At 44.5% G+C, this 16,674-nt stretch overlaps 1 protein-coding gene across 2 annotated transcripts; it reads left to right on the plus strand.

Annotated features, from left to right (window-relative positions):
• The first annotated feature begins 821 nt into the window (after positions 1 to 821).
• Positions 822 to 14,696, plus strand: ZDHHC24 (zDHHC palmitoyltransferase 24). 2 transcript variants are annotated; one of them, XM_075326509.1, is made up of 5 exons: positions 822 to 939; positions 5,805 to 6,062; positions 9,101 to 9,378; positions 9,668 to 10,017; positions 12,175 to 14,696. In XM_075326509.1, exons 2-4 carry the CDS (start codon positions 5,815 to 5,817, stop codon positions 9,979 to 9,981), a joined length of 840 nt encoding a protein of 279 aa, XP_075182624.1. In that variant the 5' UTR covers positions 822 to 939; positions 5,805 to 5,814; the 3' UTR covers positions 9,982 to 10,017; positions 12,175 to 14,696. The 2 variants fall into 2 exon arrangements, with proteins under 2 accessions (XP_075182624.1, XP_075182623.1); XM_075326508.1 differs by having other exon boundaries at positions 822 to 929.
• Positions 14,697 to 16,674: the final 1,978 nt, after the last annotated feature.

Genomic DNA, 16,674 nt, shown 5'->3' on the forward strand with positions numbered 1-16,674 from the left:
ATGCTTATTTCATGTTTGTTTTTTTATGCATTTTTCATGCTTTTTTTGTTTGTTTTTTATGCATTTTTTTATATTTGTTTTTTTATGCATTTTTTCATGTTTGTGCTTTTTATGCATTTTTTCATGCTTTTTTATGTTTGTTTTTTATGCATTTTTTCATGTTTGTGCTGTATGCATTTTTTCATGCTTTTTTATGTTTGTTTTCTTATGCATTTTTTCATGCTTATTTACATGTGTTTTATTATGCATTTTTTCATGCTTATTTTTCATGTGTGTTTTTTATGCATTTTTTTCATGCTTTTTTGTGTTTGTGTTTTTTATGCATTTTTTCATGTTTGTGTGTTTTTATGCATTTTTTCATGCTTTTTTCTGTGTTTGGCTTTTTATGCATTTTTTTCATTCTTATTTTCTTTTTTTATGCATTTTTTCATGCTTATTTTTCATGCGTGTGTTTTTTATGCATTTTTTATGCTTTGTTCATGTTTGTGTTTTCTATGCTTTTTTATGTTTGTGCTGTTTATGTGTTTTTTCATGCTTTTTTTTGTTCTTATGACTGCTTGTTTGAGCACATAAAGTTGCATGTAAAAAAAAAAAAAAAAGGTTTTTTTTTTCTCATGTCATTTCCTTGTTCATCCGACCAAAATATGTAAAACACCGAATCAGCAAAACTGTGAACAAAAACATTTGTGTCAGTCTAAAAACATTTGGCCACGAGTGTGCACACCGCTCTGCTGCCCACGTCACATACGTAACTCTGCAGTACACACACAGCTCTGCTGCATACAACCAACTCCTCCCAAACTGGGGACTGATCACATGATCATGACGTCATGAAAGGTCCTTCTGACGGTTGGGACCAGGAGCTGCTGTTGGGAGGACTCAGGTCGGTCTCCTGTGAATGACGGACACCTGACATCTGGACGTGTGAGGTGTGTGCAGGTATCTGCTCCTCTGTCCTCCCCATGTCCGGTCATGCAGGGACGGGTACAATACTGGCAGTCCCTGTATAGTGTGGTGGGCACATGGCGGTGTGGGACTCTGCCCTAGTTTCCTTACCCGGTTTCTACCCTGGTCTCCTGCCCTGTTCTGTGCCCCGGTCTCCTGCCCTGTTCTGTGCCCTGGTCTCCTGTCCCGTTCTGTTCTGGGCCCCGGTCTCCTGCCCCGTTCTGTTCTGTGCCCCGGTCTCCTGCCCCGTTCTGTTCTGTGCCCCGGTCTCCTGCCCCGTTCTGTTCTGTGCCCCGGTCTCCTACCCCGTTCTGTTCTGTGCCCCGGTCTCCTGCCCCGTTCTGTTCTGTGCCCCGGTCTCCTGCCCCGTTCTGTTCTGTGCCCCGGTCTCCTGCCCCGTTCTGTTCTCGTGCCCCGGTCTCCTGCCCCGTTCTGTTCTCGTGCCCCGGTCTCCTGCCCCGTTCTGTTCTCGTGCCCCGGTCTCCTGCCCCGTTCTGTTCTCGTGCCCCGGTCTCCTGCCCCGTTCTGTTCTCGTGCCCCGGTCTCCTGCCCCGTTCTGTTCTCGTGCCCCGGTCTCCTGCCCCGTTCTGTTCTCGTGCCCCGGTCTCCTGCCCCGTTCTGTTCTCGTGCCCCGGTCTCCTGCCCCGTTCTGTTCTCGTGCCCCGGTCTCCTGCCCCGTTCTGTTCTCGTGCCCCGGTCTCCTGCCCCGTTCTGTTCTCGTGCCCCGGTCTCCTGCCCCGTTCTGTTCTCGTGCCCCGGTCTCCTGCCCCGTTCTGTTCTCGTGCCCCGGTCTCCTGCCCCGTTCTGTTCTCGTGCCCCGGTCTCCTGCCCCGTTCTGTTCTCGTGCCCCGGTCTCCTGCCCCGTTCTGTTCTCGTGCCCCGGTCTCCTGCCCCGTTCTGTTCTCGTGCCCCGGTCTCCTGCCCCGTTCTGTTCTCGTGCCCCGGTCTCCTGCCCCGTTCTGTTCTCGTGCCCCGGTCTCCTGCCCCGTTCTGTTCTCGTGCCCCGGTCTCCTGCCCCGTTCTGTTCTCGTGCCCCGGTCTCCTGCCCCGTTCTGTTCTCGTGCCCCGGTCTCCTGCCCCGTTCTGTTCTCGTGCCCCGGTCTCCTGCCCCGTTCTGTTCTCGTGCCCCGGTCTCCTGCCCCGTTCTGTTCTCGTGCCCCGGTCTCCTGCCCCGTTCTGTTCTCGTGCCCCGGTCTCCTGCCCCGTTCTGTTCTCGTGCCCCGGTCTCCTGCCCCGTTCTGTTCTCGTGCCCCGGTCTCCTGCCCCGTTCTGTTCTCGTGCCCCGGTCTCCTGCCCCGTTCTGTTCTCGTGCCCCGGATTCTGCCCTCATGTAACACTAGGAGGGATTTATAATTTCTGTAACAAACTCTGATCTCTTGCTATTAAAGAAGCTGCATTTTTGCAGAGTTTTATTGTGTGCCCTTTGTCTACAGTACATGTTTAAATAAAGTTAGTGTCATTGACCAAAAAAAACGCAGCTGTTTTTTTTTGTTTTTTTTCTCTCATTGCTTTCAATGGTAAAAAAGCTGCAAAAATGCTGAAACAATTGACACTCTGCTTCTTGCAAAAATGCAGCAGTTTTCCAGGTAAAAAAAAAAAAATGAGGTGTGTGTCTGTGTAGGTAGGAGATTCCAGAAATCTCAAAGGTTTTGCTGGCTACTGTAAAAAGTGGCTTTTTATTAGCATAATAGCAATGAAAAAATGCAACTGTAAATAAAAAAAAGTGCATAAAAAAGCCCCGTGTGAACATGACACACGAATGTATAGAATTTCTAGACATTTCATGCCCACGTGTTTTGTTTTTTTTTTGTTTTTTTTTACATTGTGTAAATTGACATGTGGTGCAACCTGCAATTACATATGATAAATATGCGTCTTATTTGTGGATTTTCCAGATGGATTAAAATAAGAGGAGGAAAATCCACAGATAAAAATCACATTTGCAAGAAACACAGTAAAAATGCATATAATCTGCACATGACTGGAGTCATAAAGTTTTATTAAAGCCAAATACCAAGAAGTATCAAAAATAAAGCAGCTTTATATAAAACATGGCATAGCAAAAAGAGCCAAAACGCGATAAATACATAATGAAAAAATAAAGTGTGCAAATTCATACATCACTCTACTTTATATAAAAATGGGTGCCGCATTGGCCATGACAACTAGTAAGGTTGCTGCTTTCATTTTTTTTCACCCCTGTCTGCTAACCGCCCAAGCCAAATGCCCATATTCTAAGCTCCTTCCCCCGGGCCTTTTCCTTCCCCCGGGCCTCTTCCTTCCCCCGGGCCTCTTCCTTCCCCCGGGCCTCTTCCTTCCCCCGGGCCTCTTCCTTCCCCCGGGCCTTTTCCTTCCCCCGGGCCTTTTCCTTCCCCCGGGCCTTTTCCTTCCCCCGGGCCTTTTCCTTCCCCCGGGCCTTTTCCTTCCCCCGGGCCTTTTCCTTCCCCCGGGCCTTTTCCTTCCCCCGGGCCTTTTCCTTCCCCCGGGCCTTTTCCTTCCCCCGGGCCTCTTCCTTCCCCCGGGCCTCTTCCTTCCCCCGGGCCTCTTCCTTCCCCCGGGCCTCTTCCTTCCCCCGGGCCTCTTCCTTCCCCCGGGCCTCTTCCTTCTCCCGGGCCTTCTCCTTCTCCCGGGCCTTCTCCTTCTCCCGGGCCTTCTCCTCTGCTTTTGACACCATCGACCACTCCATTGTCTTACAAGCAGTGTCAGACTGGGGTGGCAGGGGCCCACCAGTAACATTGACTGTGGGGCCCACTGATCATCTACAGCCAAATATTACATACTCAAATATACCTATGCTTCTATATAATAATATACGTGGTATTTTGTAAAATTAATGATGAGATGCTTCTTTTATCTCTACATAGTAAAATAAGTGTTTATGTGCTAATTAATGATTATGTTGGGGCAGGGTAAGTGATGTACTACTGCAAAGGGGCCCACCAGAGGATTCTCCGGTTCTCCTCTGGGCCAGTCCAAGCCTCCTTACAAGCTCTCTCATCCCTTGGCATTACTGACCTAGTCTTCTCCTGGATCTCCTCATACCTCACCAACTGCACATTTAGCATCTCCCATTTCCACAGTACCTCCTCATCCAACCATCTCTCTGTCGGTGACCCTCAAGGCTCTGTCCTTGGACTCCTACTCTCCTCCATCTATACCTTTTTGTCCTGAAGCACCCTATATAATAACACAGTACCACCTACAGGCTGATAACAATCGATCTACCTCTCTGGCCCAGACATCAACTCTCTGTTGTATAGTTTCCTGGAATGTCTATTTCCTTTATTTAATTTATTCATCCTTTTGTCAAGTGTGGCTGTTGTCCGAATCTTAAAAGGAACCTATCAGGTCCAATATGCACCCAGAACCACGAGCAGTTCTGGGTGCATATCTCTAATCCCTGCCTAACTGTCCCTGAAGCATAGATAAAGAGATCTTTAGAAAAAGCATTTCTAAAGATCCTTTATGATATGCTAATGAGTGCAGGGACTAGTTGCAAGGGCATTACTTCCCTTGGCTAGTCGGCCCCCTTAGCATGTAAGCACACCCCTGTGGGTGTGCTAACATGCTAATGAATACGCAGCGTCAGAAGCATGGTCTGTCTCACCTCTGCTGCCACCGCTGGTTTTCAGCTCAGTGCGCATGATTAGAACGTCCCCGGATTTCCGGTCATGCGCACTACACCAGTTTGAAGCCGGGACGCGTACACCCAGCTTCATAGTGCGCATGACTGGAAGTTCGGGACTTCTGATCATGCGGACTGAGACGAAAACCAGCGGTGGCAGCAGCGGTGAGAGTAAACATGGCTCTGATGCTGCACATTCATTAACATGTTAGCACACCCACAGGGGTGTGCTTACATGCTAAGGGGGCCGACTAGCCAAGGGAAGTAATGCCCTTGCGACTAGTCCATGCACTCATTAACATATGATAAAAGATCTTTTCAAATACTGTACCTTTTTCTAGAGATCTCTTTATCTATGCTACTAGATACAGGGACGGTTAGGCAGGGATTAGCAACATGCACCCAGAATTGCTCGTGGTTCTGGGCGCATATTGCACCTGACAGGTTCCCTTTAAAAGTATATAAAATACTATAGGAATTTGGCTCTGCTGGCCGCTTTGAGCGGACATCATTAGTGGTGAGCGAGCACTGCTATGCTCAGGTGTTAGCTACTCGTTAAGAGCATTTGGATACTTGGATGGGCTCGACTCGAGCACCCGACTATAATGGAAGTCAGTAGGGAAGTGAAGCATTTTTCAGGAAGAGTTTCCAAAAAAATGCTCAAGTTCCTCATTGATTTCTATTATACTCGGGTGCTTGAGTTGCGCCCATCCGAGCATCGATCTGCTCGACATGAGTATCGAGCACCCGAGCATGGCAGTGTCCACTCATCACTAGTCATCATGTGACCAGAAGTATGTTGTGAGGTTTTTTTTTTTTCATTTTCGCAGTCACATGCAACTGGTTTCTCATTTCTCATTCCCTTCTATTGAGTTTTTAATGTTCTGTTGAGTGAAGCCTTCAAAACATTTCTCGCCTTTGAATGATCTCCCACCTAGACTAATGCATCCTATTCTGTAACCCACCAACTAGCACTTTTGTACCTCTTCAGTTCATTCTCAACTCTGCCCCCCAATTTATCCACATTTCCCCAATGCCGATCCCTTTAAAAGTTCCAGAAAGTTTAGTCTAAAATACTATCAGGCTAGGGCTACATGGACGACATGTTACCCGCGAGATGTTGCAGCATCAAAGTAATGATTTCCTGCGACAGTATAACAAATGCTTCTAAACATGCTGGATTTTGCATTATACTCATCAATGACATTTCCATCCCGGTTTCTGTCTTATTCAGGTATTTCACCATGCAGAGCCGCCGCTGGGACCCTGCGCAGGTCTTACCTGTGATCATCACCTGCGTTCTTGTATCCTCAGTGACATTGGAAATGTTCTACCTAATCCTCACCACCCCGGGGAGCGCACAGTTACCCCTTCTGCTTGGGACATTGTACCTCTTATTTAATTTGGTGGGGAATATGGTGAAGTTTGTCAAGAGTAATTCCACTATTAAAGGAGTCTTCCTGGAGCGTGGGAGCCTGGGTCAGGGCTGGGTGTGAGTATATCCAGTATATATATTGTACTAGCTGTAGTACCCGGGCGTTGACCGGGATAGTAACTGTCTCTCTCCCAGTCTCTGTCTGTTTTGTCTCTGTCTGTTTGTCTCTGTGTCTGTCTCTGACTGTGTGTCTGTCTCTGACTGACTGTGTGTCTGTCTCTGACTACTGTATGTCTGTCTGTCTCTGTGTGTCTGTCTCTGTGTGTCTGTCTCTGTGTGTCTGTCTCTGTGTGTCTGTCTCTGTCTGTCTGTCTCTGTCTGTCTGTCTCTGTCTGTCTGTCTCTGTCTGTCTGTCTCTGTGTGTCTGTCTCTGTGTGTCTGTCTCTGTGTGTCTGTCTCTGTGTGTCTGTCTCTGTGAGTTTCTCTGTCTGTCTCTCTTCATGTGTGTCTCTGTCTCTATCCATGTGTGTCTGTCTGTATCAATCTCTCTGTCTGTGTCTCTCTCTCTGTGTCTGTCTCTCTCTGTTTTTGTCTCTCTCTCTTTATCTCTTTCCCCGTCTGTGTCTCTTTCCCCGTCTGTGTCTCTTTCCCCGTCTGTGTCTCTTTCCCCGATTGCGTGTCTCTGTCTGCCTCTATATCTTTGACTGTCTCTCTCTCTCTCTATCCGTCTCCTCACCGACATCTTATTATTACCTGACGCATAAGCTTTTTATACTAACAGTTTTTTTTGTTTCTATGTCAACCAATCACAGCTCCTATTAATAACCTGTAGATTGCAGCTCCATTCACTTTAATAGAGGCAGTTTTTTTGGAGAGTAACTGTAAAGCGTGGGAATAAATTTTCCCGTCAAAGCATAGTCTATGACATTCCCTGAGTCACATGGGGTGTCTGTGCAAAATTTCGTGATTGTACATGCGACGGTGCGGATACACACACACACACACACACACACACACACACACACACACACACACACACACACACACACACACACACACACACACACAGCTTTATATATTAGATTGTGTTTTACTAGATCTATCTTTAGATATACGATATGGTCGCTGGGGGGAATTAATGTCTAATCATAGATGTCTCGGAAATGTCATATTCATCTTTTTTTTTTTTTCTTTTTTTTTATGCCTATATTCTATTAACCCTTACTATCCTTCCTTCCTTGTCAAAATATCAAATATTTATATATTTTTTTTGTATTCTTATATATTGTGATATTCCATCTACACACATCTTCTGACCTGCCATAGATATTTCTAAATCTGTGATCTTGAACATGTTATGTCTTGCACCATCATCATATCGTACGGATACTGACTTTCTACTTAGAGGTCAATAGATGCTGAAAACTTTCATGTTTTTATACAGAATCATCTGCGCTGTGTCGTAAATGTTTTTGAAAAATTGCCGTCAGGAAAGTCTAATTTTGAAGCAAAAAATGTTTTGGGGTCTATAGGGCAGCTGTAACTGTTGGACGCTGCAGAGGGAATTTTTTTACTTGGTATAGCGTAACACGTTTAGAGAACCTCGCCAATCGCTCAAACCGAAGCGCAAATGCACTTCTCTTATTCTCATGTGCAAATAGAACTGTTTACAGCTCAACAGTAAATCTATGGGTCCTTGAGAATACAGTGGGTGGTGGGGGTAGTCTTAAAAACTTTCTACTAAACAGGGGCCAAACTTTGTGGTCTCATTGCTCCTTTTCCCCCCTCTTTTCCAAATGATCTTTGCACACACTCATTAGCTGCTTCAATACAAAATATATGGCTGTGTTCTGACTATTGTGGCTAATGTACATGTGTTGTTTCCTAAAGAAACAGGAAGTTATTCTGGAAAAACCCCAGTGGCCAGTGTGAAAATTGAAAAATATATTATATGAAAGTACTTTTAACACATAACGTGATTTAATCAATAGATTATTTTCCGATGATAGTGTCTCTTTAAGACCTACATGTGCAATGTAAGTAAGGAAATAAGCTAAAGGGAACCTGTCACCAGTTTTTTACCTTATGAGTTGCGGCCACCACCAGTAAACTCTTTATATACAGCATTCCAGAAAACTGTGTATGTATATATGAATACTGTATATAGTGTGTGTGTGCGTATGTATATATATGTGTGTATATGTATATATATGTGTGTATATGTATATATATGTGTGTGTGTGTGTGTGTGTGTGTGTGTGTGTGTGTGTGTGTGTGTGTGTGTGTGTGTGTGTGTGTATATATATATATATATATATATATATATATATATATATATATATATATATATATATATATATATATATATATATATTATAAATAAATAATTATATATGAGAGCAGGCTGCTCTATATCTCTGGATAACATAAAAATCACCTTTATCATACTCACCTAAACAGCGGTCCGGTCCGATGGGTGTCACTACTCCCGGTCCGGCTTCTCCTCCATCTTGTGTAATCACCGTCCTCCTCCTCAGCGCCATGTGGATGATGCATCCGGCGTCATTCTTAGAGAGGCCTTCGTTGTGCTACTGCACATGTGCACTTTGATCTGCTCAGCTGAGGGCATATCAAAATATTCTAGTGCGCATGCGCTCTTTGATCTTTCCCTGCACATGCGCATTACAGTACTTTGCTCTGCTCTCAGCAGGACAGATCAAAATGCGCAGGAGCACAATGGAGGCCTCTCTGTGCATGACGCAGGACGCCTCATGCACACAGGGCTGGGCAGAAGGACGGCGATCCCACAAGATGGAGGAGGCGCCGGACCGAGAGAAATGATACTGATCGGACTGGACCAGACCGCCCCCCTAGGTGAGTAGTATAAGTGTTTTTTAGGTTATACAGAGTGGCTCGGGATCTTATATACAGTATTCTAGAATTCTGTATATAAGGGCTCGCTGGGGGTGGCCGCAGCTTCTAAGGGAAAAAGCTGGTGACAGGTTCCCTTTTAAGAAATGGTGTAAGAAGTGAGAAACTACAATAGTAATTGAGGGTCAGGTGATCTCCGTAAAAATCACACATTTTATGTTTTTATTGACATCGGTCGTTTTCCAGCGCGGGCTCGCTTGTGACTACTTCTTTTGTTTTTGTAGGTATTGCTACACCTGCCAAACCCACGTTCCCCCTCGATGCCAACACTGCCATAGCTGTAACGTGTGCGTCCTGCGACGTGACCACCATTGCACCCTACTTGGAACGTGTGTCGGTTTCTCTAACTATCGCTACTTCTTTTGTGCCTTACTGAATGGGCTGCTGGCGCTGCTTCTTGCCACCATCCTCAATGCTGAAATTTTCATAGATTTGCTTCATCAAGGCTTCAGCCTATACAGCCTCTTCTTGCTTCTTCTGCCATGGATGATGTTCATTACAGGTAAAGGTTTATGATCTGCTCCGTTAACACTCAAAAAAAAGGGTCTATAATATCAAAATGACTGTTCAAACCAAGCACAGGTGCTCAATGCATCCTTGACGTGGCCAAAAATTTGATCCTGGAGGTCAAAACCACTATAAGAAATCTCCACCTCATATAGCTGCACTAATAAAATGTAATGGGACATTATATATTATCCATAATTCTTAAAACCCCACCAATTTCCAAAATTAATCAGCCGGAGAGTTACTGTATATGTTCCTCACCTATGATATTCTGTCCTCCACAGGTCAAGTCTCCGGCTCGGCTTTCATCTTTGCCTTCGTTGCCGATACCTGCGTGGTCGGCCTTCTCTTTTCTCTTGCTTTTTTCATTCTGCATTGTTTTATCCTTTGTCGTGGATCAACAACCAGAGAGTGGTTCAGTGGGAACGATAGAGATTATGACCACGGGTGGAAGAAAAACGCCAGAACCTTTCTCGGAGAAAGGTGGTATCTTGTCTGGCTGTCTCCATGGATCCAATCACAGTTGACTGGAGATGGAATTAACTTTGAGCCTAGAGATCCTTCATCAGCTGGATCATTCAAAAATGTGAATCAGTAACCAAACTGAAGTGGACCGAGGCTCGTTTACCTACTTGTAAGTAGTTTCTTCACTTTTTTCTACCACACTTTTTCCTTCCACTCAACTCTCTATTAATATTCTTGGATACAGCACTCTGTGAAAAGCCAGCTTCTTTATCAATGACTGTTCCCACCTTCTTAGGAATTCTGTTATACAACCAATAAATTAGAATATCATCAAAAAGTTAATTTATTTCAGTAATTTAATACAAAAAGGGAAACACATATATTATATAGAGTCATTACACACAGAGGGATCTATTTCAAGTGTTTATTTCCGTTAATGTTGATGATTATGGCTTACAGCCAATGAAAACCCAAGTCATTATCTCAGAAAATTAGAGTAATTACCATAAAACACATGCAAAGGCTTCCTAATTGTTCAAAATGGTCCTTTAGTTTGGTTCAGTAGGCTACACAATCATGAGGCATTAGATATATTCTATCCATATGCAATTAATCAGAGGTAATAGAAATTACACCCATCTCTGATAAAGAAAACCCCAAATCAAGATAAATAAACTGGAGGACAAGGAGTAAATGCTACAAATTTATTATTTATGTAAATATAGCAACGTGAAAAGTGCAAGTGCTTATGACAAAATAATTATTTTTTCATAAGCACTTTGCACTTTTCATGTTGATATATGTACATAAATAATACATTTGTAGCATTTACTCCTTGTCCTCCAGTTTATTTACAATCATGGGGAAGATTGCTGACTTGATAGATGTCCAGAAGGAAGTCACTGACATACTCCACAAGGAGGGTAAGCCACAAAATGTCATTGCTAAAGAAGCTGGCTGTTCACAGAGTGCTGTATCCAAGCATATTAATGGAAAGTTGAGTGGAGGGAAAAAGTGTGGTAGAAAAAGGTGCACAATATTCTAATTTATGGAGATGCACCTGTATATTCCGAGCGACCCTTACCTGACATGGGTGATGCAAAATTATTTCATCTGGTTATTTCAACCAATGGTTACAGCAGAAACTTCACAGTAGAACCCGTACGATACATTAAAGTGGTTGTCCATTACTCAGACCACCCCTTCTCAATCCATATGTTTTGGTGCCAGTGCTGTTCCAGCGGTGTTGGCACTATCTCCCATGGGATTGTGTCTTGTGATTCCGGCGGCTAGTCAGTGAACACATTGAATAGAGCTGCTCTGCACCCTGGTTCAGTTTATGGATCTCATTTCAGAACTGATAACAGCTGATCAGTGGGGATGCCGGGTGTCTGATATAGAGGACCTATCCTAAGGATAGGGCATCAATGTTAAAGTGGTGGAAAACAACATCGTAGCTAGGAGAGAATGTGCTGTGTCTTAAAGGGGTTTTTGTTCAAAGGGGTTGTCCACTATTAGGACAACCCCTTGGACTTTCACCAATTTGATATTGCTGACCTACCCTAAAAAAAACAGGGCATCAATATCAAAGTGGTGGAAAATCCCTTTTTAAAGGGGTTGTCCACTACTAGGACAACCCATTTTGATTCCATATGCTTCCCCCAGGTAAAATAATAAAGCCTATACTCGCATACCAGCGCTTTTCCAGTGGTGCCGCGGCTCACGTGGGATTGTGAGATCATGTTACCCCACGTCCAATCAGTGACTGCTTCCTTCTCCCCGCCTTCAGACCAAACAAGGTAATCAACAGGAAGTGAGTTCTGCCGCTCACTTCCTGTTGATTGCTCGTTTGGTTCGAAGGTGGGGAGAAGAAAGCCGGCGCTGATTCGATGCGGTGCTCGTGTGACCTCACAATCTCCACGTAGACCACAACACCGCTTTAACAACTCCGGTACAGGTGGAGAGTATAGGCTTTATTATTTTAGCCGGGGGAAACGTGGAATCACAAGGGGTTGTCCTAGTAGCGTAAAACCCCTTTAAAAGGGATTTTCCACCACCTGGGTATTGATGCTCTGTCTTTATGTGTAGGTCAGCAATATCAAATTGTTGAGAGTCCAACACTCTGCGCCCCCAAAACGATCAGCTGTCATCAACTTTGGCAGCAGCCGGACATAAAACATCTATAGCTGGTAAGGACAGATCATCGGTATCATCTAATTGTTAAAAAAAAAACAACCTTTAATAATAGAAATATTCTTAATAATAGGACTTTATGGTAAAACGTGACAATGATTGCATCAAAAGCATATATGTTTATCTGTTTTAGGTACGACCCCTTAATTTTTTGTCAGAGGGAAGACGTGGAATAAAGTGATGAGCTCGAATAAATCCATTCCAAAAGCGTATTGCGAGGTTGTATATGTACATTGATAATGAAGGGAGAATGTAGAAGATAAATCCTTCCTCTAGCGCCGTTGTCTCTACTCATTTCCAAAGAGGAACAATAGCGGCACATTGGGATAACCCTGTCACCCCTGGAAATATTGGCGCTGGACAAGATTTTTATTTTAATTTTTTTTTTTCATATTTGTAGGTATTTGTACAGGGATTAATTTTGCAAATATGTTGATGCCATCTCTTACGTGACAATATATGTTTTACAGAACAAATTGAGCTTTTCACCTGTACCTTTTGTGCATAAATACATTGTGCAAATTGTCATTCCCCTTTGTATAAGGATTAACTACCTAAAGTAGGATTCCTTCTTACCCTACCGCTCGTGGACTTAAAAAACAACTTTGATGACTTTGCTTTATAGTCTACCATCAAAAAGAAGATCCGCAAAGCGTTTATATGTTCCCCCTGTGTTCACGTGGGTTTCCTTCGATTGCTTACCAAACTCCAAAGACAAATTGAAGGGGAATACCATATTTTTCAGATTATAGGATGCGTCTTATAAGCCGAAGGTAGTTTACCGAGGATTGCTGTTAAGGGGTTACAGGAGGCAGGGGCAATGCTGCAGGCTGTGCTGTGTTGGGTGTGGTGCGCTGTGGGCTGTGCTGCGCTGCGGGTGGTGAGGCAGCAGCTGCCATCCTGAATGTCAGCGGTGCGGGCTTTAAATAATGGCGCCCAGAGTCGGCTCAAGGTCTTATCTGCGCACACGCCACCTTTTGGCCCATTGATTTCCTAGCAGCGGACTTAAGAAAATGGCGCCTAGAGGTGGCGCGTGTGCAGATGACATCTTTGCTTGTGATTGAGCAGATGGCTCAATCTGCGCATGCGCCGAATCAGAGCGCCATTTCTTTGAAGCCCGCACCGCCGACTGTTCCTAGATGTTCCTCATGCGTCAGTGTTGCAGTCCGCAGCAAGCATCTGGGACACCCGCTTGAACTGGCGGCCGCATCGCGCTACTCCTGCACCGCCCCTGACTCCTCCGACTCCACTCCACCACCACCTTCACCTTCCCCTCCGGTAAGACATCACTGGATTATAAGACAGTCCCCATATGTTTTTTTTCTCTAAATTAAAATATAATATATATGAAATATAATACTGGAGGGCACTAAAGTAAAACCAGGCTGTCATCTTGTTTCTTTAAATGCTGTGACCCATAGATGGCTTTAAAAGTACGTGATAAAAATTCCAAAAAATTGAGGCTCTGTAAATGTCTTATCGCCATATTTTATGAACAATAGAACACAAATCAGAAGGTGAACATTGGATATTTTTCCATTTCATTTGGAAATTGATGCCAGCGACACGTCTCAAGAAGTTTGTCCTGGGCCGTGCCCACCATTGTGTCGCAACCCCTCTACTTTTTCCAACAATCGCCAAACCTCTAAGAAGTGAGGAAGACCATTTTTGGAGTTCTGCAAAAGGAACGTTGTCACATTGTGTAAGGATTCTCGCTGCTCCACAGTTTGGGGTCATTGCTGAATTTTTTTGTTTCGGAATTTGTCAACTGTTTTCATCTTTTCTGAAAGTTCTGGACGTCATTCAGTCGAGTTTTCACCCAAAGTCTTGCTGTTGTGATGGATGCAGTATGTGGTTTAGCATTGTCTTGCTGAAACATACAAGGTCTTTAATGAAACAGACATTGTCTGGATGGAGCAGATAATCTAAGGGGTACTTTGCACGTTGCGACATCGCTAGCATTTGCTAGCGATGTCCAGCGCGCTAGTACCCGCCCCCGTCGCACATGCGATATGTGGTGATTGCTGCCGTAGTGAACATAATCGCTACAGCAGCGTCACACGCACATACCTGGCCGGCGACGTCTCTGTGACCGCCGAACAATCCCTCCTTCAAGGGGGAGGTGCGTTCGGCGTCACAGCGGCGTCACCGCGACGTCACTAAGCGGCCTGCCAATAGAAGCGGAGGAGCACAGATAAGCGGGACGAACATCCCGTCCACCTCCTTCCTTCCGCATTGACGGTGGACGCAGGTAAGGAGATGTTTGTCGTTCCTGCGGCGTCACACACAGCGATGTGTGACGCTGCAGGAGCGACAAACAACATCGTACCTCCTCATGTAGCGACATTATGGAAATGAGCGATGTTACACAGATCAGCAATTTTTAACGCTTCTGTGCTCATTCATCGTCGCACCTAGGATTTACACGTTGCGATGTCGCTACTGGCGCCGGATGTGCGTCACTAACGACGTGCCCCTGTGGTCACAGACAATGATTTCTGGACATATACCTGATCACATGCAGTGATTTGCTTGTATTTAATGCAGTTCTGCCTGAGGACCTGTAGATCATGACCAAACCATACAGACCGTCGGCCATCTCCCTGAGAACCCATAGATAAAGACCATCCAATACAGACCGTTGGCCATATCCCTGGGGACCCATAGATAAAGACCATCCAATACAGACTATGGGTCCCCAGGGACATGGCCAACGGTCTGTATCGGATGGTCTTTATCTATGGGTCCTCAGGGACACAGCTGATAGTCTGTTTTGGATGGTCATAGTCTGTATTGGATGGTCATTATCTATGACCATCCAAAACAGACTATCAGCTGTGTACCTGAGGACCCATAGATAAAGACCATCCGATACAGACCGTCGGCAGTATTACTGAGGACCCATAGGTAATGACCATCCAATACAGACCGTTGGGCGTGTCCCTGAGGACCAATAGATAATGACCATCCAATACAGACCCTGAGGACCCATAGATAATGACCATCCAATACTGACCCTGAGGACCCATAGATAATGACCATCCAATACTGACCGTCGGTTGTGTCCCTGAGGACCCATAGATAATGACCATCCAATACTGACCGTCGGTCGTGTCCCTGAGGACCCATAGCTAATGACCATCCAATACTGACCATTAGCTGTGTCCCTTGTGCACATAGATTTTTCCAGAATCTCTGAATCTTCTGATGATATCATGAATCATATATGGTAGGATATTCAAAGTCTTCTGAACATTACATTTTACGTTGAACATTTTTCTGAAATTGTTCCATCATTTTTATACGCAGTTGTTTACAGATTAGTCAACCTCTAACCATCTTTGCTTCTGAGAGACTCTGCCTCTCTAACAAGCTGTTTTTATACCCAATTATGTGACTTAGTGGCAAATTTACCCTCCAGGTGTATTCTCATTTGGACCATTTACTATTCCAGCCTTTTGACAACAATGTCCCGGCTTGATTAAGATGTGTTGCTGCCATCAATGTCTAAATTAGATTATTTTTTCAAATGAAATGGAAAAATATCGAAGGTTCACATTCTGATCTGTGTTCATCGATCATTGAATTCTTGTTTTATTTTACATTTGACATACCCTAAAGGTCGGGAGGCTAGGTCAGAGATCTAGGGAGGAGACAGGTTGTGGATGGCTTTCTAGGTCATGGTTAGGGTTTTGAATTGGAGTCGTTGGGCGATGGGAAGCCAGTGAAGGGATTGGCAGAGAGGAGAGGTCGGGGAGTAGCGGGGGGACAGGTGGATTAGCCGGGCAGCATAGTTTAGAATAGATTGTAGGGGTGCGAGACTGTTAGAAGGGAGGCCACAGAGCAGGAGGTTGCAATAGTCCAGGCGGGAATGTACACATCTGGGAAATATTTTTGAGTTGGAGGCGGCAGGAGGTGAAGAGGTCTTGGATGTGTGGCTTGAAAGAGATCAGAGTCTAGGATTACTCCCAGGCAGCGAGCACGTATTTGTATCATAAGTATACAGTCATAGAAGGTGAATTGTGATCATCTAGAGCTATAAAAAATTCAGACGGACCCGTAGAAGCTCACTGAGAGGGCGCGAAATGGCCGTTGTCCGGCATGTTTGTGTGTTTTTCCTCCCCCCGATGTCCTGATCCGTAACCTGTTTTTTCAATAAAGGAATTTTGTACAGCTTTACCAGTGAGTGCCTTTCCATCTTCCTATTTATCTTCTAGAGCTGTATAGTCATCATGAGTTAGTGTGATAGACGTTTTGGCCTTTTTCTATGGAGAACATTAGTGGAACAGTCCATGCAGTTTCATCACACTATAAGTTCTGAGAAACATAAGAAAATCATGATTTTCCAGACATAAAAACAAACAACAATACTAGCTGAATTATAAGGGCGTACTAATTAAAAGTAAATGATCGGAGTGCTTATATTTATGTGACCATTTTCCAATGTGACCCGATTGTATTTACCAATGACCACAATGGACACTGAAGTAATGTATACAAGAGCCTTTCTCAATAGTAGAACAAGTATTGTCTTATACCTTGATGCTTTAAGAAATCCCATGCTCATACGTTTCTATAAAGCTTGAATTAAAAGCAATCCACGTGTACATATTTTTTATTGGCTCAGATCAAA

The sequence above is a fragment of the Anomaloglossus baeobatrachus genome, chromosome 10 (genome assembly GCF_048569485.1).
Source record: "Anomaloglossus baeobatrachus isolate aAnoBae1 chromosome 10, aAnoBae1.hap1, whole genome shotgun sequence".
In the NCBI taxonomy this organism is placed as follows: Eukaryota; Metazoa; Chordata; class Amphibia; order Anura; family Aromobatidae; genus Anomaloglossus; species Anomaloglossus baeobatrachus.

Coding starts and splice junctions, on each gene's coding strand:
- ZDHHC24 (XM_075326509.1), top strand. CDS start 5,815: ATGCAGAGCCGCCGCTGGGACCCTGCGCAGGTCTTACCTGTGATCATC. Junction 6,063..9,100: donor AGCCTGGGTCAGGGCTGGGT/GTGAGTATATCC, acceptor TTGTTTTTGTAG/GTATTGCTACACCTGCCAAA. Junction 9,379..9,667: donor ATGGATGATGTTCATTACAG/GTAAAGGTTTAT, acceptor TGTCCTCCACAG/GTCAAGTCTCCGGCTCGGCT.